Source organism: Pezoporus wallicus, unplaced genomic scaffold (assembly GCF_028554395.1).
Source record: "Pezoporus wallicus isolate ANWC-B61680 ecotype Strahan unplaced genomic scaffold, APGP_CSIRO_Pwel_v1 contig_3656, whole genome shotgun sequence".
NCBI lineage: Eukaryota > Metazoa > Chordata > Aves > Psittaciformes > Psittacidae > Pezoporus > Pezoporus wallicus.
The window spans coordinates 399,016-422,244 of record NW_026642329.1 but is presented as its reverse complement, the minus strand read 5'-3'; the positions used below and the strand labels follow the sequence as shown (position 1 = coordinate 422,244).

General features: G+C 44.2%; 1 protein-coding gene across 1 annotated transcript; it reads right to left on the bottom strand.

Moving 5' to 3' along the window:
* Window positions 1–1,282: 1,282 nt before the first annotated feature.
* On the bottom strand, window positions 1,283–5,782 carry PCDH20 (protocadherin 20). The gene is made up of 2 exons (XM_057428905.1): window positions 5,630–5,782; window positions 1,283–4,514 (listed from the first exon to the last, which is right to left on the bottom strand). The coding sequence occupies exons 1-2, from the start codon at window positions 5,762–5,764 to the stop codon at window positions 1,812–1,814; spliced, it is 2,838 nt and encodes a 945-aa protein (XP_057284888.1). The 5' UTR covers window positions 5,765–5,782; the 3' UTR covers window positions 1,283–1,811.
* Window positions 5,783–23,229: the final 17,447 nt, after the last annotated feature.

Sequence of the window (23,229 nt, the reverse complement as noted above, 5' to 3'; positions counted from 1 at the left end):
ATGATAATACTGTTACTTAGGCTAAGCAGAACCAATATTGATATGAAGCTTCAACATTTCAATAGGCTCAAGGTGTAGTAATGTGTGAGTCACAGAGAGAAAAATCAAAACCTGCCTCAGACTGCATTCCCTGCTTTTAAAACAGGTATCAGCTGCTGCCCCACCTGTATCTGCTAAAATACAATTGTCTTTGCCAGTAATTTCAAGAAGTATGTAAATTCTCATTAATGATTTTGAAGTACTAATTTGGGGAAGTATTATGACATGTCAGACAAGATAGCCATCACTGAAGCATTTGCAAAATATGCATTTCTTATAACTAAAATAATATTTAGTTTTATGCTTAAAATTCTACATGAGAGGCAGAGAGTAAGTTATTATGAAAATATATAGCTTTAATTTGCAGACATATAAACACTTTTGGTACATTACAGACATATGATGCCAGAAATCAAAATAATCAGTTTTAAGCATAACACTAATTTATCTTGTTCACACAGAGAAATTTGATCATATAATCATCATACAAAAGATAGTTCTCATCTCTTAAAATGGAGTGAAAGTGATACATCATCAATAAACCTGCTGCTTTGTTACACAGGATACGGCAAAGAATAAATTACCAAGAAAATATGCTACCAGTCTTACAAGTTAGATTTTGGATCTAATTCAAAATCAAAGCCAATGAAGAGGAGCCAGGAATGGTTGCCAAAAGTCAAAAACAAGATCTCTCACATGAAATAGCAATCTAGAAAGGAGCAACAGTCAGAATAAACTAAGTCCTATAATTCCTTAGAATATGAAGCAATTTTTGTTTTCATCTGGCAGATCAGATTCAGAAGTATCACATGAAAAAACTATTACACAACCAAACTGATGGAGTACTACTGACAGATTGCTCAAAGTACAAAAAATATCACCACTTCTGTGACAACTAAAGATTTAGCCATTCCCTTGCTTCCTTGCATCTGGCATGTTTATGAGGATGAGCATGGAGTTGTGTCATTATTTTCTGTAGGAAATATGAAATATAATTTTTCCATAAAAACGACCAGCAGATTGCTAGAGCAAACGATAATGTGGGTGAAATCTGGAGCAAATGAAAGATGATATGTCACAGCAGTTCAGATTCTCATTACAATAGCTTGCACTCTTGCTCAACAGGAATTGCACTTCTTGTTAATGCCTTTTCTATCCTACTTTATAAGCTTTACTTGTGAGGTAATAAACATTCAGTTTTACTTTTTTCATTTCTAGTGCATTTTTTACCCTTTATTGTAACTTCTTTTATTCCTTACTATTACTATTACTAGTACATCTTTATTCTTTTAATTATACATACATTGGGACAGACTTTTTTTTTTTTCCATCTGTATGCCAATGTGTATTTTATATTAAAACCAATGTATTTAAAATATACTCTGTTTACCTCATGGACAGTACCTCGAACAGCTCGCTGCTGTGGAGTATCTGATGCCCTCTTGTGGTTAAAAAGACTTTTAAAACTTAAGTTTAAGGAATCATCTTACCTTCCCTTTTTTTATGATCACTGCTTTTACTGATTTATGAAAGCTGCAAATGATGCCCATGTATTTATAGACAGGGTGCTAGCTGTTAGCTACTAAGGCTTCATAGAAAAGCTGTACACTGAATTTGAATTTAAAAAACTGTAAACAGCTATTTACAATTATAATATTATAAATTAGCAGTCTCTCATTGCAACATCTGTCAATACGACCCACAGCTAGATGATTCAGAGTTGTCCAAGGTTTTTCCTTGTCCAAGATGTTTGATTTATCCACAAAGAAATGTCAAATGTTAGAAATCCCCATTGGTTTCTTTTCCAACATACGCAGGTTAATTCTTCCATTTAATGGGATTTGTACTTCCAGGTTTTCATCTGCTCTGTGATGTTTTTTCCCTTTTCTTAGGCAGATGTAAATGCCCATCCCTGTTACTAAAGCGACTGAACCCAAGCTTATTATTGACAGAGCTACCAGGGTAGGCATGCAGGATGTTGACTCCATTTTTTTATGTGTAGGCTCTATGGATATTTGAGGCTGCTTTTCTTCTATACTGATATCAGGTTCCCTTCTTAACAAACTTTCAATGTAGCTCTCATTGCTAACAGTGTCATTGACGAAAAGGTTCACCATGACAGTGGAATGGAGAGGTTCTGGATAGCCGTGATCACTAACTTTTACGAGCAGCCGATAGAGGCCATAGTCATTTTGCATCAGTGACTCTTCCAAGGTAATATTACCAGTTTTAGGGTCAATCCTAAATGACTCTGGTCGAGGGCCTCTTCTTCCTATGATGCTGTAAGCTATGACTGCATTCATGCCAGTGTCCTTATCAACAGCATAGACCTCAGTGATGGGAGAGCCAGGAAGTGTAGAAGGAAGGACCAGCAAATAAGACATATTAGATTGAGGAAACAATACCAAAGGGGGATTGTCATTTATGTCCAGAAGAAGGATAGTTATTTTGGCTGTAGAAGACAGGGCAGGATCACCACCATCGACTGCTTCAATCCACAGAACATAGGAGCTTTGTTGTTCCCTGTCCAGGGAGACTTTAGCTCTCAGAACTCCCTTTCCAGTATCTATGACAAATATATCACTACCATTCAGAACTGAAAGAGCAACCCATCCATTTTGCCCTGCATCAGCATCCGTGACACTTATAACTCCAATTTCACCAAAACCTGGAAAGTTTTCTGGCACAAAAAAGCTGAAATCCTTATTGATAAATCTTGGACTATTATCATTTTTATCCAATACAGTGATGGTGACAGTTGCTATTGATTCTCTCGGAGGGAACCCAGAATCTACTGCTTTGACAGTGTATCTGTATTTCTCTTTTTCTTCTCTGTCCAGCTGAGTGGAAACTGTAAGAACTCCTGTGGTTTTATCTAAAGAAAAATAGGAAGGGGCATCAGGACCTAAGAAATAGGACACCTGCCCTCTTTCTCCACTGTCAGCATCAGTAGCACACAGTTTGGTCAAGAAAGCATTGGGAACATTGTTCTCCTCAATGGATAATTCTATCAGCTGTTGAGAGAAAACTGGTGAGTTGTCGTTGTCATCCAGAACCTGTACTTTGATTATTTTGTTGACATGGAATCCTTCTGAGTTCCATGCAACTACAGAGATTTCATACAACTGCTGTGTCTCATAGTCCAAAGGCTTTGTGGTCTCCAACAGGTACTCATTGTTGTATGGCTTGTATGGCAAAAGTCTGAAAGGCCCATCACCATCCAAATAGCAGTTGACTTTGTATTTTTCATCAGGGTCTTTGATGGTAAAAAATGCTATTGGTGTGTTGACAGGCTCCAATTCCTTTAAGTACACCACCCCTTCTGCTTCATTAGCTATGAAACGAGGGACAACTTCAGGTGGCCTCATCATGACTTTGATGATGGTTACAAGCACTGTGATCACAGCGGGGATACAACCAGGACCATTGCCCAAGATGATTAGCCTGTGAAGCCTTGGAGTGTCCCCATCAACTTTACTGGAGAGTGTGATTGCTCCTGTGCTTTTGTTCAGATGGAATAAGTCTCTGGATGGCTGGGGGACCTTCTGGCTGTAGGAGTAGGAGATCTGGGCATTGGATCCAAGGTCCATGTCTACAGCGTGGACAGTGGCCACGTGTGTCCCTAGACTGGAATTCCCATAAAGGGTGACATTGATCTGTGAGTCATTGAACTGGGGGCAGTTATCATTGATGTCACTGATGCCAATGGTGAGGGTGGCACTGCCCACGAGTGGAGGAGTCCCCCCATCCTCAGCAACAATGACTGTGACATACTCCTCCCTTGTCTCCCTGTCTAGAGCTCCCATAATGATCAGGTAGGGAGTCCTCTCCCCGCTCTCATTCTCCTCCACATCCAGGGTGAAGACACCATAGTTATCTTGCAGGCGGTAGGTCTGGACACCGTTGGTGCCCACGTCAGGGTCAAAGGCAGGGTGCTCAATAGCCAAGCGGGTGTTCACAGGTGCATTCTCAGGCACCGAGAGCCGGATGTTGGGCACAGGGAAGCGTGGCGCATTGTCGTTGACATCCCGGATAGCGATTTTTACCTTCACTAGGCGGAAGTACTCCTGTGGCAGCACCAGCACATCCAGAAGCAGCAGGCAGGACTCGGATGAGGGTAAAGAAGAGGAAGAGGCAACACCAGCCGCTGCCCCAAAGATGGTGGCCCCACTGCTCTCCATGCACAGAGCTTCCCGGTCGATCTCCATGGCTGAGGTGTGCAGCTCTCCAGAGCGGTTGTCCAGCTGCACATACTGTTCCCCAAAACCATGGGAAGCCAGGGTGAAGGAGAGTGGGGGCTGGGAGGCCGCAGGGTGCTGCCCACTGGCCATCGGGAGGCGCAGGTCACGGGCCAGGCTGCCAATGAGCACACCGGCAGGCAGCCCTTCGCTGAGGCTGTAGAAGAGCTCGGTCGCACGGCTGTAACTGGCAAAGCAGTTGAAAGGTCCAATGAAGAGCAGGAAGAGGATCAAGTGCTGAAGAGAGAGGCACAGGGGAAGAGGTGGTGTTAAGAGAAGGAGGGGAAGTAGCAGGCAGTCCCCCCCTCGCCGCCCACAGCCACTGCCACTGCCAGCAGGGAGTGCGGCATCTGCAAGATGAAGCCATCCTCCGTCTCCCCCCCCCCCCCCATTTTCTTCCCCCAGTACAGCAGCTACTTCCAGGGCATCATCTGTACCCTCCGGGCAACACCAGCTGCATTCCCCACAGCAAATACGCACTGCCAGGGATGGCCTGGGGGCACCCTGCCTCCCCACCAACCCGCAGCATTTGCGCCCCGAAGAGCCATCTTCCCTTTCCTCCCTCCCCACACCACCTCAATACACCACCTCAAGCTCGGCCCCCTTCTCACAGGCAGCACCTACACTCCCCTCAGCAAGAACATCCCAAGCCGAGGTATCCCCCTGAACAGCACCAAGCATCTGCTCGCCCTTTCCCTTTCCACAGCAGCAACGGGAAACGCGTCCCGCACTCTCCCCCTGCCCTCGCCCCGTCCCAAAGCCTCCCTCGTGCCCAGGGGCCTTGCGGTGCAGCGGGGACACGGCCCACACCAAGCAGACCACCGGGGGCCCGGCGGAGCTCGCCCGGCCGCCCGACACGCGTCCCGCCGCGCTCCGGATCCCTGCCCGCGGCCGCGCAGCCCCGCCATGGTCCGTCCCGTCCCCCGGCCTCGAACGGGAGCTGAGCAGAGGAAGCCGCGGAGAGGTTGCGCGGAAGTTGCGCGCGTTGCTAACTGTCGCCAGCCCCTAGCGTACTGAAAGGGGCTCCCGAAACTAACTTCGGGCATCGTCTCCATGGAGGATTTTTCCTCCTTCTCCCCTTTTTAATCACCCATTTTCCTTTTCCGCTGCTCTTTGCTACAACGCTCGTCGGCAGCAGCAATGAAAAATAAACTTTTCACGGCTGTTCTGATCTGTGGAGATTGGAGCTAAGAGGAATAAAACCCACAACAACATACACATACGAATATGTATACGAATGCTCTGGGTTGTTTTGGGGTGTTTTGTTTTATTCCCAGTGTTGCTGCTACATGCGAAGCCGGTCTCGGGGTGGACAGGACGCGGCGCCTCCCCCCCGCTGCCCCAGCCCTCACCTGAAGGCTGCCGCGGACGGTGGGGCTGCCGCGGCCGCCCGGGAACCCCATGCCCGGCCGCTGCCGCCGGCTGCGCCCGAGCAACCCGGCTGCTCCGCCGCCCGCCCGTCGCCTCTCCTCCCCGCTGCTGCCCATTCCCCCGTCCGCCGCCGCCGCTGCTGCCTCCGCGCTGGGTCGGGCCGGATCGGGCTGGGCTGGGCTGGGCTGGGCTGTGCGGCGCTCACCCCCCTGGACACTCCCCCTCCGCTCGCGAAACTGCTGCGTCCGGCTCCGCTGCTGTCGCCGCCGCCGCTGCCGCCGAGGGGAGGGTGGGAGAGGGGGGGCTTGGCCAACAGTCACGGGCACATCGGGGAGGGCGGCGAGGCTCCCGCTGAGGCTGCGGCAGCGCGGCGGGCAGCCAGGGAGGCAGGGATGCGCTCTGCTGAGCGCAGCGCCCCTCCACATCAGAGCGTGTGTGTGTGTGTGTGTGTCAGTGTGTGTGAACGACTCTATACGTGGAGGTATATCTGTGTGGTGTGTGTATGAGTGTGTGCGTGTGCGCTCTGGAAGGACTGGGACCAGGGGACAGAGATACTCCCGTCTGAAAACTAACGTGTGTGTGAAACCTAATTAAAAAAAAAAAAAAAAAAACACTTAATTTTTCTGTGTAAAGATGTCACAATGTGGGTGTCAGCGGGCAAAGCGAGAATTAAAAGCTGCATCGGTTTAAGGAGCGTTGCTGACAAGTAGTGAGCAGCTTGTGCCTGCGCAAAATGAAAGTAATATTTTGAGGAGTCTGCAAGTATTTGGTTGGTGGAAGGTTCGTGTCCTGCCAAATTAAAGCGGCAACTGCAATTTCCTGCTGGCTAGGAACCCGACGGTCTTCTGCGGCAGAGAATTATGTGCACTCGTATAGTCTCCAGTCACCATTGGCTAGACTACAAGATTGCCATAGAGCTGGACATGAATTCATCGGTGCTCAGGAAACTAGGTAGCAAAAGACCAATTGCACATTTCCTTAACAACTTGGACTATTAAAAGAATAGCCAACTTGCCCTATGTTTTTTACACTGGCCATCTGCAAGTCTCAAATGGAATTTGAGATGATGTCTGTCTTGAGCCTTAAAGTGTTCAATGGTTGGGATCCAGGCTGTTACTGAGAGTGCAAGTACAGGGACTCTGGCAGGCAGTTATGTTTGGCAAGCACAGTGGTGCTGCCCTTCACAAAGGTAAAGTTTGTACAGCAGATTGAACTGTCTAAATCATATGGTCTGAAGATGACCTTAAACTTCTCCATGTTCCATGGCAGGCACAGCATGCAGGCATTTCATCTCAGCTTAGGGAGTAAAAACATGTAGGACAGCAATAATTTTGCTTTCAGTCAAAGCAAAAAATATTCTTTCCTTTTCCTTCTACAGCTCCTTAAAAACAAACTTCACATCTAATCCAAAATGGAGAAACAAACAAACAAACAAAAAAGTAATTAGAATCACAATCCAAAACCAGCACAGGGAGGCATGTTTCTTCTAAACATGCTATAATATCCTTTTCATCCCTGAAATGACATTATCACAGTAATTATATGTGACTTAAACAGCAGAGCATTAGTGTACTAACAAAAGGCATAGCTATATTTATTATTCACTACTCTCTAGGGTTTTGAAACCACTCAGGATGTACTGCCCTTATAAATTGTTTATATATTTACCATTCAATTCAAGCACAAATAGAACAGCAATACAGTATATACACCTCAGAGCAAACATGTATAATTTAAGAGAGGAGTTAAACTACACAAGTCCTTTACCTTTACTAAATTGTCATGCATATACACTGTTCTGCAGATTGCTCAGTGTGAAAGGTGCCCATAAACTCAATTCTGTTTAAGTTAGTTTAGCTGGACATGACAGATGCTTTATTTGACTCACATCTGCTCTAATTTTACTCATTTCAACAGTGAAATATTGACTCATTTGGATTTCAGTCATATTTTGACACTGATTTATGTGTAGCTTGACTTTCATAGACCTGATTATAATCTTAGTTTTAGTGAATCAGTAGTCTTGCAAATAAATCTGAAGTCCCTCTGAAATTACAACCTTTTTTCCTCACTGCTGTCTCAGTTTATCTCCCTTTCCCCTTACGCTCTTGAAATTACTGACCTAATACCATATCATTTTTCTTAACCTTCACAGCCACTGCCTTTCCCTGAAGCCTCTGATAGGGTACGCAACATCTCTACTCTTACAGTTTCAGGTTTTCATTGCACCTGATGCATTTTATTTTATTAACCCACAGGTTAACAGCAGAATTAAGAGTTTTCTGGAACAGCTGGTACCTTGATAATATTTTATTTTGTTAGACATTGGCAACATTTGATAAGTCTTAAAGGCTCCTTAAGCCTTAAGGACTAATGTGTACAATAAATCTCCTGTTTAAGGAAAAGTACTCCAGTTGTGTATGGGGTATGTAATAAGGGGCAGGAGAGAACAAGCAGTGCAGAAGAGATTCAAAATTGGTACATTAATTTCTGGATTTTTTTTATTTTTTAAGTGGGGGGAAGAACTCTTTCCAAAGTCCCAGGCAAAACCCTAATTGATATATTTATATTTCTATATTCAGTAATCTTTTCTGGGGATGTTACCAGTTTATGAACTCAGTCCCACTCGATCATATTTAGCTAAACATATCCTTTAAACTTGCATTTTAGTAATCTACTAAGTCAAAGCTTATTATCACTGAATGTATCCAACTATTGGTACATCATCCAAGATTTTGGTTGTAGTTAGTGACTAAGAAGGAACAAGTAAGAGCATTTCTGTGGGGTTCCTGATTGCCTCAGATAAGTTACGAAGCACAAGACTCAGATCAAGCGACAAGCCATCCAAGAAGTGTCATAGTTATTTATAAGTACATTAGAAAGAATACAGTATCACTATTGTAAAATAGAGTATTTATTTGACTTTACTAAGGTGAACATAGCAGGTACTGATACTCAGTTGAAATGCCTTAGGTTTGTGGGCAGTATTGCAGTGGCAGATGGAAGTTTCCAGGTGAATCCTTCAGGACCATCACTTCTGAAAGGGAATCTCAAACAGCATTTTTTTTTTTTTTTTTTTTTGCATACCTGGCAACCCTGATCAACTTTTATAACTGATGGGGATGCAGGTACATGTTGTCCCCTCAACCTAGCAAAAAGCTGTCTGTTACAGCCTGTGGTTCCACTGAGGAAGGTTGTGGTGTGAGATTCTCCAGCAGTGAGATTCTACTGTTTCAGCTTGCAAACTTCATAAGTTTGCCTTTTGAGCTAGGTGCTTTCCAGTGGGGAAATAGTCAAACTGATTGAAAGCATTGGTATTAGCATTGATTCCTCATCACAGTAAAACTGAGAAAGACACAAGACTAACAGATTGTGACTTCTCTGAAGAGTTTAAAATGCAAGATGTACAGGGCAAGTAAAGGGGGTTTCTTTTAACTATCAGCAGTATAAACCTTTTATTGCTTTTTTGCTCAGTAAGGAACATGCCTTACATCCTGAACTTCCTGCACAATATAGTGGATTACAGTGTGCAAGACTCTATGAATATTAGATAGTGACTTAGCCCACAGAAATGTCGAGCATCTGGTGCTCTCAGTTGTACTGAAAGCTGTGATCATTCTATGTCACAGTAGATCAGACCTAGCATGATCATCCTGTTCCCAGCACAGAGCAGGAGAGGGGTCTTGGCACTGCTTTCCTGTGTGACACTGAAAGACAGTAAAAAAATCAGGGTCCAGCTTGAATGAAGCGGCAGTGGAGCTGAAAAATGAATGACCCTTTGGAGTTCATATTCCTCAAATCTCCAGTCATGCTTTGAAAGGACTGGTGCTTGCAAGCTCTTGCAGTGTGAAACTGCAAGGTTCTGCTCAGGAGTCTTTCATGAACAAAACCCTGATGCCTTCATGACAACTGTACAAGAAAGTAGCCAAAATGTGAAAGCAGTTTATAAACCTAAGAAGAAATACCCCATGAAACAAAGGGATGTTGGATAGGAAGGCTGACAAAGGTGGATGAGATTTTCCTGTCTAGTTAGCTTAGTGTCTACTGGGGACTACTGTGCTGAAGTATCACAAATCTTAGCTGTTAAACACTGGCAGAGAAAAGAAACTTGGAAAAAAGCTTCCTGCAGTCTTTGAACCAACTGCATTTGATACATTTGACCAACTTCTTCAAATTCTTTTGAGGTTTCATAATAATATGAGGTTTTCGACTGTCATGTTTTGCATATGTCTGCATATGTTTTGTCCATGTCTCTTTTTATCTGGAAAAATGCCAATATATTCCAGCAGTGGGAAAGATTGCCTTCAATATTGTTAAAGTCTGATCACAACTTTGCTTTCAAAAGAAAACCTAATTTAAAGTGTATTAACTGAGCATAATTTTCTGAAAGGAAGTGTAAAAGAAGGATTTAACTCAGATTATATTCCAGCACATCTTTTTTACCAGGTTGTTTTTTTTTTTTTTTTTTACATTGTACTGCACAGTGTATTAATGTGTGTTTTCACTGACTTCTTGTGTAAGGCTTAGAATAATAATAACACAATTTTTGTTTCATACAAGCCAAAGCACAGGCTGAGGTACAATACAAATGTGACACTGCTAAAAGTTATTAGTTCTGTAAGTCTTTCTTTACACCCCTTATCACATTAGTTCAGGGACAGCATTCCAGCTCCTGGTAACTCACATTCTGCAGAATACCCGTTTTCTCAATTATGAGAATGTTATGAATATGTAGACATTTCTTAATCGACTTCTCATTGACATTTTCTCCATGACTGCGGCAGCATCTTCCCTTCCCCTTCCCTTCCCTGCCTTTCCTTTCCCTCCCTTTCCTTTCCTTTCCTTTCCTTTCCTTTCCTTTCCTTTCCTTTCCTTTCCTTTCCTTTCCTTTCCTTTCCTTTCCTTTCCTTTCCTTTCCTTTCCTTTCCTTTCCTTTCCTTTCCTTTCCTTTCCTTTCCTTTCCTTTCCTTTTCCTTCCCTTTTCCTTCCCATCCCCCCCTTTCCTTCCCTTCCCTTCCCTCCCCTCTCCTCCCCTCCCCTCTCCTTTCCTCTCCTCTCCTTTCCCCTTTCCTTTCCTTTCCCCTTTCCTTTCCTTTCCTTTCCTTTCCTTTCCTTTCCTTTCCTTTCCTTTCCTTTCCTTTCCTTTCCTTTCCTTTCCTTTCCTTTCCTTTCCTTTCCTTTCCTTTCCTTTCCTTTCCTTTCCTTTCCTTTCCTTTCCTTTCCTTTCCTTCCCTTTCCCTTTCCCTTTCCCTTCTCTTTCTTCTCCTTTCCCTTCCCCCTCCCCTCTTTCCCCTTCTTCCCCCCTCCCCTCTTTCCCCTTCTTCCCCCCTCCCCTCCTTTTCCCCTTTTTTCCCCTTCCCACCTCTCCTTTCCCCTTCCCTCCCCTCTCCTCTCCTCCTCTCCTTTCCACCTCCTCCTCTCTCCTCTCCTCTCCTCTCCTCTCCTCTCCTCTCCTCTCCTCTCCTCTCCTCTCCTCTCCTCTCCTCTCCTCTCCTCTCCTCTCCTCTCCTCTTCTCTTCTGTCCCCACCCCTCGCCTCCCATCCCATCCCCTCCCCTCCCCTCTCCTCTCCTCCTCCTCTCCTCTCCTCCCCTCTCCTCTCCTCTCCTCTCCTCTCTCTCCCTCTCCTCTCCTCTCCTCTCCTCTCCTCTCCTCTCCTCTAATTACTCATTAGAAAGGGTGGGATTTGTTTGCTCTAACTTTGATATCTGAAAATCAGGCATTCAGTCTAAGCTTTTTTTTTTTTTTTTAATTCTGGAGATACAGACATATCCAGGGTACATAACTGAAAGAGATAGGTGTCTAAAACAAGTGAGACAAATTGCTCTCTGGATGATCCTGTTTCCCTCCCAACTTGCACTTGCAGCCCAGAAAGCCAACTGTATCCTGGGCTGAATCAAAAGGAGCATGACCAGCAGGTCAAAGGAAGTGATCCTGCCCCTCTACTCTGCTCTTGTGAGACCTCACCTGGAGTATTGTGTACAGTTCTGGTGTTCTCAGCATAAAAAGGACATGGAACTGTTGGAACAAGTTCAGAGGAGGGCCACGAGGATGATCAGGGGACTGGAGCACCTCCCATGTGAAGATAGGCTGAGAAAGTTGGAGCTGTTCAGCACGGAGAAGAGAAGGCTGCGTGGAGACCTCATAGCAGCCTTCCAGTATCTGAAGGGGGCCTATAGGGATGCTGGGAGTGGATTCTTCATTAGGGACTGTAGTGATAGGAGAAGGGGTAACGGGTTAAAACTTAAATAGGGGAAGTTTAGATTGGGTATAAGGAGGAAAATCTTTCCTGTTAGGGTGGTGAGGCACTGGAATGGGTTGTCCAGAGAGGTTGTGAATGCTCCATCCCTGGTAGTGTTCAAGACCAGGTTGGACGAGGCCTTGGGTGATATGGTTTAGTGTGAGGGGTCCCTGCCTATGGCAGGGGGGTTAGAACTAGATGATCTTAAGGTCCTTTCCAACCCTAACTATTCTATGATTCTATGATTCTATGATTCTATTCATCAGATACCCTTTTTATTCATACATATACATTTTAACTCAGTTAAATTAAGAAAATAACTTCACTTGTATGAAGATGATGTTTAAAATTTTTACCCTCAATAAGACAGCACTTTCATTTGACAAATAGATGTTTTTTAAGCAGCACTGAAAAGTCAAGTTCACAGTTTAACTTCTTCCCTCTTCCCAGTGCAACATATCTCTAGGGCTCCCCATAAGAACCATTTAATTCAAGAAATCAGAAACTCAGCAATCACTTTAATAAATGTCAAAAGGCATTTCCTACAGCATAGAATAAAATTAGTGTTTTACTTCTTCATATAGTGAACTTTTTCAGAGAAAAAACAATTTTCTTTTTTTTTTTTGTTCTTAAAAAAATTGAAATGCATAATTCATGCAAAAATAGGCAGCCTCTACACAAGGGTAAAACCTTCTTATTGTTATTCAGGGTAATATGAGATTATAAATGAAATAGCAATTAATGTAAATTTCTATTTCAAACTCTATTTCAAACTCTACTTCAAACTCTTATATGGCAGTGTTAACAGCGTAACCAAGATGTTTGTTAGTGTTTTCCTATTCCTTAGGGAAATAACAAACTCTATTTCAATTGTCAAGCCAATGAACAAGAGCATAGAACTGCTGGAATCACTTTTACGTGGTATATTACTCTTCTCGTACATCTCTTCAAAAATTGATAAATGCATGAATACTACCTCTCTGTATAGAATACGTATTGTAAGTAAATTGACTGAGAAGATCTTGCAGCAGTCAAAAGTAACAATTCAAGGAACCCTAAAATAACAGAGAGTACAGTCTCATTTGAATTGTGTGCATCATGCTATGAAGACAGAAAAAAAATCTCCCTGTTTATCCATTGTATTTTCTGCATATTTTTGAAGGTGTTTTTTGACATACAGTCAGGGGCATTAAAATACTTTTCTTGAATGAGTCTTTCATTTGTTTATAAGTAATTTCTTTAAGTCTTAAAAACATTCATCAATGGGAAGATCAGCACAGGGGAAGATTAACTTACTAAGTGAACTATGGAAAAAGAGCTTTTTCTTTCTGGTATTCATTTTTTTTTTTATTTCATTTCCTGTTCAGTATTAACTCACGACTCATTCTGATAAGTCTGAAATCTTATGGATTACCTCTACTCTGGTACCTAGTGAAAGTGAAAAGACCAACCTCTGACAGAAATGGTTGGTACTTTGTTAGCTACAAATCTCTATCCTGAAACCATTTTGTGGCTGTATAAGGATACTCAAATATAAACGTGCCTGGTACGTACACTGTATATATGCTGCTGTTAGTGAGCAACTTTCCTCCTTAGACTTGGGCTACCCTGCTTGACCTTCTGAAACAGCAACATCTATCTCTCACTTTTCAGCTTTACACAATCTGATACTAGCTTTTGTAAATACAAACACAGATGTTTCCACCTATCATAGAATCATAGAATAGTTAGGGCTGGAAAGGACCTTAAGATCATCTAGTTCCAACCCTCCTCCCATGGGCAGGGACTCCTCACACTAAACCATGTCACTCAAGGCTTCGTCCAACCTGGCCTTGAACACTACCAGTGAAGGAGCATTCACAGCTTCCCTGGACAACCCATTCCAGTGCCTCACCACCCTAACAGGAAAGAATTTCCTCCTTATATCCAATCTAAACTTCCTCTGCTTGAGTTTTAACCCGTTACCCCTTCTCCTATCACTACAGTCCCTAATGAAGAGTCCATCCCCAGCATCCCTATAGGCCCCCTTCAGATACTGGAAGGCTGCTATGAGGTCTCCACGCAGCCTTCTCTTCTCCGTGCTGAACAGCTCCAACTTTCTCAGCCTATCTTCACATGGGAGGTGCTCCAGTCCCCTGATCATCCTCGTGGCCCTTCTCTGAACTTGTTCCAACAGTTCCATGTCCTTTTTATGCTGAGAACACCAGAACTGTACACAATACTCCAGGTGAGGTCTCACAAGAGCAGAGTAGAGGGGCAGGATCACTTCCTTTGACCTGCTGGTCATGCTCCTTTTGATTCAGCCCAGGATACAGTTGGCTTTCTGGGCTGCAAGTGCACACTGAAGCTGGCTCATGTTCATTTGCTCACTGAGTGACACCCCAAGTCCTTCTCCACAGGGCTGCTCTGAAACTCTTCTCTGCCCAACCTGTCGCTGTGCCTGGGATTGCTCTGACCAAGGTGTAGGACCTTGCACTTGGCATGGCGAAACTTCATGAGGTGGGCACCAACCCACCTCACAAGCGTGTCAAGGTCCCTCTGGATGGCATTCCTTCCCTCCAGCATATCAATCGAACCACACAGCTTGGAGTCCTTGGCAAACCTGCTGAGGGCGCACCCAATCCCACTGTCCATGTCAGCGTCAAAGATGTTAAACAAGACTGGTCCCAACACCGATCCCTGAGGGACAGCACTCATTACTGGTCTCCAGCTGGACACTGAGCCATTGACCACAACCCTTTCATAGCATAATGAATATAGATCTTTTATTGTGTTTCTTTTTTTTTTTAAAGCCATAAAATTATCTTTCATTTTCTGCTCAATTATCTATTGATTTTTATGTGGTTATCTGATATTGCATTCATTACCTTCTAGTTTTATGATTATAGTTTTATCACCACCAAAAGCACAAACAGATTAAAAGCTGAACTGTCTGATACAGCTGGATATTTCGTGTGTGTGTCTTGGAAAACAGAACATAAAAAAAACCAGAAAATGTGCTATTGAGTGTTGCTAGGTCCAACCCAGGTCAATTTTTACTATGGGTCGATGGAAACAATAATAATTATTGCAGGTCATTGAAATTTGTAATATTAATGGTTTTGCACTCTTCAGAGGCTAATTTTAGAATTTATAAAAGGAATTCAGGTTCATGTATTTTTTTCTTCAGTAATTTGTACCCATAGCTAGTTTCAAGGTTGAGGTAATTTTAAAAAGAAAGGTATACATCATGTCATCTGTTTTTTTTCAGACACAGAGAAGTGTACAGTATGAAGAGCTCCCACAAACCTAGAATGGGTGCTTGTTCTCCCTTCACAGTGCTTGAGAAGTTCATGCCACAGAATTCTAAACAGCTTATTGGTTGATCAGGGAGCCATTTACAATTATCATGGTCTCTGTGAAGTGCCTAAAGCTTCTTCAAGAGAAATATCAAACAGTTTTATCCACCAAATATATTTTACATCTGGCCTGGTTTGCTTAAAGGTACAGATTGTCATGATTATCCACCGACAACATCGAAGGCTCAAAAGAGCCTTTGACAGCAAAGAGGCCTCAACTTCCCCTGAGGGATCAAGGAAAAGAAAAAAAAATATATATATATATATATATATATAGTTCTTTTTTAGGACACATGAGCTACCACTCTGCTTTTATAAACTGTGGTGATGTTAGAGGCTTTGCCATGGAAGGTACTTCCAGGATTTCCTTCGGAGCCATCTATTCAAACTGAGAAGACGTTTTTCCTTGCAGGAAGTTCACAAGGATACCTGAGGTGGCACTTAGTTAGCAAGGTCTTCAATGTTATTTTTTAGTTAGATTTTGCTGGTTCTAGATAATGTGCAAAACTGGGGTGTTACTCTTCTCAGTGCACTTCCATTTGAGTTTTCTTTCTACTGGTAACTTATATATTCCTCACATGTGGTCTGGACAGGCACCTGATCATTGCATTTCTTGATCAAGACCTGTGGGGGGTTGACCCTATCTGGATGCACACCAAAGCCACTTTGGGCTGGACACTTTCAACTGGACACCTACCTCCTACCCCTCCCTTCTTCCCAGGCTTAACTTTACTCCCAAATTCTCTACCTCCTCCTTCTCAGTGGCTCAGGGGAATGGTGAATGAGGGTTGTGGTCTATTCATGACACACTGTCTCTGCTGCTTCTTCCCCCTCAGGGGGAGGACTCCTTATACTCTTCCCCTGCTCCACATAGGGTTTCTCCCACAGTCCTTCATATACTGTTCCAGTGTGCATCCCTTCCACAGCGTGCAGGCCTTTAGGAACAGACTGCTCCAGCATGGGTCCCCTCTGGGGTCACAAGTCCTGCAGCAAACCTGGTCCAGTGTGCACTCCTCTCTTCATGGAGCCACAGCTCCTGCCAGAAGCCTGCCTCTCCAGTGCAGGCTTCTCACAGGGTCACAGCCTCCTTTGGGCACCCCCCTTCTCCGGTGTGGGTTCCTCCATGGGCTGCAGGTGGATATCTGCTTCCCCGTGGACCTTCACGGGCTGTATGGGCACAGCTGCCTCACCATGGGCTGCAGGGGAATCTCTGCTCCAGTGCCTGGAGCACCTCCTGCCCTCCTTCTGCACTGACCTTGGTGTCTGCAGGGCTGTTCTTCTCACATATTCTCACTTCTCTTTCCACAGCTGCTGCTGTGCAGCAGCTTTTTACACCCTTCTTAATCCATCAGGAGTTCTACCACCATTGCTGATGGCCTCAACGTTGGACAGCAGCAGATCCCTCTTGGGGCCAGCTGGCATTGGCTCTGTTGGACATAGGGGAAAATTCTAGCAGCTTCTCACAGAAGCCACCCATGTAGCCTGCCAGCTACCAAACCTTGCCATGAAAACCCAATACAGCGCCTTGCATGGCTATGTATTTTTTCTCAAAGCCAGGTCTTACTGGGTTCCCAGTGAGGCTAGAAACTTAGCACTGCACCACCTGATCACACACACACAGCTTAACTGCTGGCATAACATCTTGACTCTGTTTTGGATTACTGAAACTAAAAAGAGAAATCTGATGTTGCTGGGGCTAATTAAAAAGTATAAATGCATGCTCCTTGGTGCTGCGCAGTGATGGATAGGACATGGATTGCTCCCTGGTCCTATATTTATCTGTACAGATGGAGGCACTCAATTCACTTCCTCTTAAGACTGGGAATGTGGAAGGTGGAATGATTCCAAACTGACTCAATATAGCGTATGTGCTATTCCACAGACTGACGTATATACAGATGGAAATTACGTATGTTGGGAAAAAGGCAGAGAAACTTCCCTCATTAGAAGTAAGAAGAGACCAATTAACTTCACTTGCTACACAAAACTAAACAGACTGCCATCTTTGCAAATATGTTATGCTGTTTCACAAAGTGGTCTGGCCTGACAACAACTTCGGAAGAATTCCTGAGAAAGAATGGGATTTGGCATCAGGACAGCCAAAAAAAATGCTACAATGTTGAAATACCTGATCTGAAAAGAGCCAGCTCAGTATCTTTCTGTAGTATTGAGTTGGATGAAGCTAACCAGTTTCAATTGTACGTTCTCCATAAAAAAAGAATCATCAGTATCAAATAAACATTGTAATTGGCACAGGAGTCAAACAGAGAAACAGACACTAAACAAGATCTTTATATTACTAATTTCTAACCTTTGGTACTCCTACTTATGTAAAAAAAAAAAAAATACAAATCCAAACCCTGAAAAACCTTCAGCTTTCCCAAGTCATTATTTTGCTTTCTGAAGAGATATCACCTTTCCTTGGCCTCCTGCTGCTTCAGTTAATCTTTGGCAATTTAAATGTAACTTCATTGTGTTTGTAAATAGTATTTCTTAGGGAGAAAGTTAAAGTAATTTTTCCACAGAGATAATAGGAAAAACCCTAGAATAAAGCAACTTCTGAAAAACAAGATTATTTTTGATCACAGCATGTGATGGCAGAAGAGGCAGAACAAACACTAGAAATAGGCAGACTGAGAGATGTACTACATTGTCAAATGCATAATTCATTTTCCAGATAATGTAAAGCTTCATGTATAATGTTTCTTGAAAATAAGTATGAAGATAAGCAGCATACTTAGGTAACCCACTCATTCTGTACAACAGGAAGAGAGAAATCCATTCGTCTTTTCGTGGAGGAAAGGGCTGTGGTGGATAAACTTGTACAACATGCATACGCTAGTAAATTAAACTTTTCTAATAACCTTGCTTTATATGTAGAAAAATACTGTGACTTTCAGAGGAAGATCATGACTTCTCACAACACTGTAGAGTTTATTTATGTGCATCCAAGACAAAAATGGCTTTGGAGATTATAATTCAAAAATGGTTTGACTGATCTCACTTTGACAGCTCGGAGTGGTAGATCTGTTCATCTTAAAACAACATCTCTAAGTTAAAGGGTTCAGAAATGTGTTAGTATCCAGTTTTATTCATGAATAAAGTAATTGACTTTTACATTTCTTTTCTGTGCCTCCAGGGTTTACCTTATTTTGCCTGGAAAAGATTACAGAAATTGATCACATGAGTCCTGACCTTGGATTTCACTTGTAAAAAATCAACCAAGTATGACTTTCATTTATATAATAGGACTTTGCACTGTTCTGATTCATTCAGCATATTCAGATAACAGGTAATATTTAATGTCCACAGTATTATATGTAATTCTTTATCTGAGCATGATTATATTAAACTTTTATTTATTCGGCATGTTCATAAAAATGACTAAATTTACTTGTAAGTCATAGCAGAAATTCCAACAGCCAAGTCAATTTTAACTGATGTTACTGACTTGCAAAGTACAACTTTAACAATGTTGTCTGTCGTGGTTTAAACCCAGTCAGGTAATTCGTTCGCTCACTTCCCCCCCTTTCTTGCCCTCCCCCTGCTCTCGGAGGGACGGAGAGGAGAATCAAAAGAATGCAACTCCCACGGGTTGAGATAAGAACAGTTTAGTAACTAAGGTATAACACAAATCACTACTGCTACCACCAATGATAATAATGATAAAGGAAATAACAAGGGAACAGAATACAACACCTCACCACCCACTGACCGATAACTCGCCCCCAAGCCCGACCAAGCTCCGACCGATACCTCCTCCAACCCTGCAGTCTCCCAGCCCTTCCGGCTAACTCCCAGTTACATCCTGGGCATGACGTGCTGTGGTATGGAATACCTCTTTGGTCAGTTTGGGTCAGGTGTCCTGTCTCTGCTTCCTCCCAGCTTCCCCTCCTCCCTGGCAGAGCATGAGGCTCACAAAGTCCTTGGCCAAAAAAAAAACATCTCTATCAGCTCTGTTCCCGAGCCGAAAGTCAAAACACTGCACTGCACCAGCTACCAAGGAGGAGAAACATGACTGCTACTGCTGAACCCAGGACATTGTCCAAGTACTTTCTCTATGACATGATGAATTCATGGCTAATTACTCATGTTTTAACTCACCTAGCATCCCATTCTTTTTGATTGCCTTGCACATCACTTTTCTTACAATATTTATGCAGTGGACATAATGCACCTAAAAGATAATGAACTTGCTAAGTTTAAGATAAACATGCATTTTTTTTAATCTTTATAAAGACAATTAATAGTACTGCACTGTTTACAGCATCTTCATGCTAGAAGTGCAATAATGCATGAATTACTCAAACATAATACTATTTTAAATAACGGGAACATATGACACAGCAGTATTCTGAGATTTTACCAAAAGGTCTACATCCAGTGGTAGGATTCCTGTCTCAGTATTTTTCACTTCTTACACATGACTTATTTGATTTGCTTTAGGAATCATCTAGAAACAGGGATGGTCTTTCTCTGGTTTGACCATAAAGATGACTTACCCAACTCTAAAATTTTGTGGTGTTGGTGACTGGGTATAAATTTGGACAGATAAATTAGAGGACAACTCTTTTAATTATCATTCATCATATTTTTCTCTGCCCTTTCTTCACATAAGTTGTGCTGATTCCCCTGACCCTGCATGTGTTTCTTCAAAGAGGCAGATCCATGGCTGTACATTGTTAGAGGTTCATAGAAAAGTTTCATCCATAGGTCATCCATTTTCCCCTTCTTGAAAATGGGGGTTACATTTCCCTTTTTCCAGTCATCAGGAACTTCACCTGACTGCCATGATTTTTCAAATATGATGGCCAGTGGCTTAGCAACTTCATTCACCAGCTCCTTCAGGACCCAAAGATGGATTTCAACATGACCCATAGACTTGTGCACATTGAGTTTTTTAAGATGGTCTCGAACCAGATCCTTCCCTACAGTGGCCCTAAGGTCTTCATTCTCACAGTCCCTGCGTCTACCTTCCAAGACCTGGGTGGTGCAGTCACAGCCTTTGCCAGTGAAGACCAAGGCAAAGAAGTAATCATTAGCTCAGCCTTCTCCAAATCCTGTGTAGGTAGTTCTCCTGAGAGCTTCCAGAGGGGGCCTACGTTGTCCCTAGTCTGTCTTTTGTTTGCTATGTAACTGTAGAATCCCTTCCTGTTATCCTTAACATCCCTAGCCAAGTTGAATTCTAACTGGGCCTTAGCTTTCCTAACCTGGTCCCTAGCTTCCCGCACAACATCCCTGTACTCTTCCCAGGCCACCTGTCCTTGCTTCCACCTTTTACAAGTCTCTTTTTCTATTTGAATTTCCCTCGGCAGCTCCTTATCCATCCAAGGAGGTCTCCTGGCCCTCCTGCTGCACTTCTTTCTGGTTGGGATGCAACACTCCTGAGCTTCTAGCAGGTGATCCTTGAATATGAACCAAGAGTCTTGGGCCCCCCTGCCCTCTAGGGCTATATCCCATGGAACCTTACTAAGCAGGTTCCTGAAGAAGCCAGTGTCTGCTCTTTTGAAGTCCAGGGCAGTGAGCTTGCTGCACACTCTTCTCACTGTCCTGAGGATCTCAAATTTGAGCATCTCATGATTGCTGCATCCAAGGCTGCCCTGGAGCATCACATTTCCAAACATCCCTTCCCTGTTGGTGAGCACGAGGTCAAGCACGGCACCTCTCCTTGTTGGCTCCTCTATTACTTGCAGAAAGAAGTAGTCTTCCACGCAATCAAGGAACCTCATGGATTGATTACGCCAGCCCGTACCATCCTTCCAACAGATGTCAGGGTGGTTGAAGTCACCCATGAGAACAAGGGCCTGTGAGTGTGAGGCTTTTCCTATCTGTCTATAGAGTGCTTCATCCACAGGTTCTTCTTGATCAGGCGGTCTGTAACAGATCCCCACGGTGATGTCTCCCATAGCTTTTTTCCCTTTAACCCTGACCCACAAACTCTCTGTTAACTGATCACCTGTCCCCAGACAGAGTTCCATACTCTCCAGCCTCTCCCTACCATAAAGGGCAACTCCCCCTCCCTGCCTGCCAGGCCTGTCTTTTCTAAAGAGCCTGTAACCTTCCATTGCAACAGTCCAGTCATAGGAGCCATCCCACCATATATCTGCAATGCCTATTATATCATACCCCCGTAGACGTGCACGCATCTCCAATTCCTCTTATTTGTTCCCCATGCTACGGGCGTTTGTATAGAGGCATCTAAGCTAAGCTCCAAATGAAGCCGGCTCATTGGCTGGAGCAGCTGGAATATCTCTACATTGCTCTGAGCATTTATTATAGGTGCTGGCAACTGATTGGCTGTGTTGGGGTGGAATGATGACCCTCCCCCAACACATCCAGTTTAAAGCCTCCTTGACCAGTCTGGCAAGCCTCCTACCAAAACTGCACCAGCTTCACCAGCCCCCACTAGACCTGGCCTACAAACTTGGGTCCCGTGTTCAAGACACCCAAACCCCTGACTATGATACCACCCTTCTAACCATTTATTAACCTGGTTAATCCTCCTAGCTTTTTTTAGGTCCTTCTCTGTATCCTGGAGAATTGACGAAAAAACAATCTGAGCTCCAGAGCCCCTAACCACCTCTCCCAGGGCTATGTAGTCCTTCTTGATGTTCTCCAAGCTACTACTATCTATATCCCTAGCACCCACGTGGATCACCAGAAGTGGGTAATAGTCCGTGGGACTTACTAGAGCAGGCAGCCTCTCTGCAACATCCCTGATCCGTGCCCCCGGTAGGCAACACACCTCCCATGAAACTGGGTCAGGCCGACAAATGAGTGCTTCTGTTCCTTTCAAAGTAGAGTCCCCTACTACTACGACCCGCCACTTTTCCCTGGCAGCACCAGTAGAGATCTTCTTTACCAGGGCATCAGCCGGCTGTTTCTGGTGTGAGTGTGCTTCCTCATTAGCTTCCTGCAGGACAGCAAGGTGGTTCTGTGTGGGGACAACAGATTTAGGAGGAAGCCCCTTGCTTTTAGTTGTCCTCTTCCTCCTTTTTTGTTGTCTTTTTTTTTTTTTTTTGCTTTGTTTTGTTTTTTTGCCACTAATTCCTGGCTTTCCGAGTTAAGGGCCTCCTTCTTTCCTTCATGAGCTAGAAGGGAAGTTTGAGGCCCCTGCACAGCTTGGGCCTGGCGCAAGCAGTGCTGCTTCCTCTCAGCTTCCCTGACATCTCGCAGGCTATTAACAGCAACCCGCAGCTCAGCCCCTGCTGCAGGAGGACCTCCACCAGGGAGCACGGAGTGCAGCCCTGCCCATTGCGCACCATTCCCTCACCAGACCAGTGCAGGCACTCCCTACACCTCGAGCTCTGCGCTGCAGCCTCCCCTCTCGTCTGCTCCCTCTGGGTGCCTACGCTGCCACCGCCGGGGCAGCCAGAGCAGAGCTCCCAGACCGGGCCCTGGTCATACAGCGAGTGCTCACCATCCCGCTCCCCTGCCCGCCCAAACTCCCTCACCGCCTTCCTGCCAGCTCGCGCTCCCTAGGCCAGGGCTCGTGCCGCTCCTCCTGGCTCCGCCCCCTCACGTCAGCTGAGCTGCCGGCTCCTGGGCAGGTCCTGTCGAGGACTTGAGGCTCTCTCGGTGGCTCTCGCCGCTCTGAGTTGAGGCTCCTGGACGCTGAGCTTCCCCCCGCTCAGGTGTTGAAGGCGTCCTCTCTTGAGTTACTCACCTCAGCAATTATAATGGGATCCTGTTAATTTTCCTCACTCTGTGCCTGTCTTATCAAGTTAGCATACTGGTAATTATTCGTCCTGCTTTTGGCTTGATATATTTGCACATGTTTAGGCTTTCTTTTGAGAAATTAAGGCAGCGGTGGATTTCAGAGGAAGTGACGTGCTTGTTCAAAATAAGAAGTTATTTAGTCAGGAGACTGTAGCAGCAATCAAAACCTAAACAATAACCTCCCTGGTACTCAGGTTACCTTACCTGAAGCCTAAAATCTCCTCAAAGGTTTGGCAGATTCCATAGAGCCAAAGTTCTGCTTTCTTCCCTTCCTTCACTTTGCA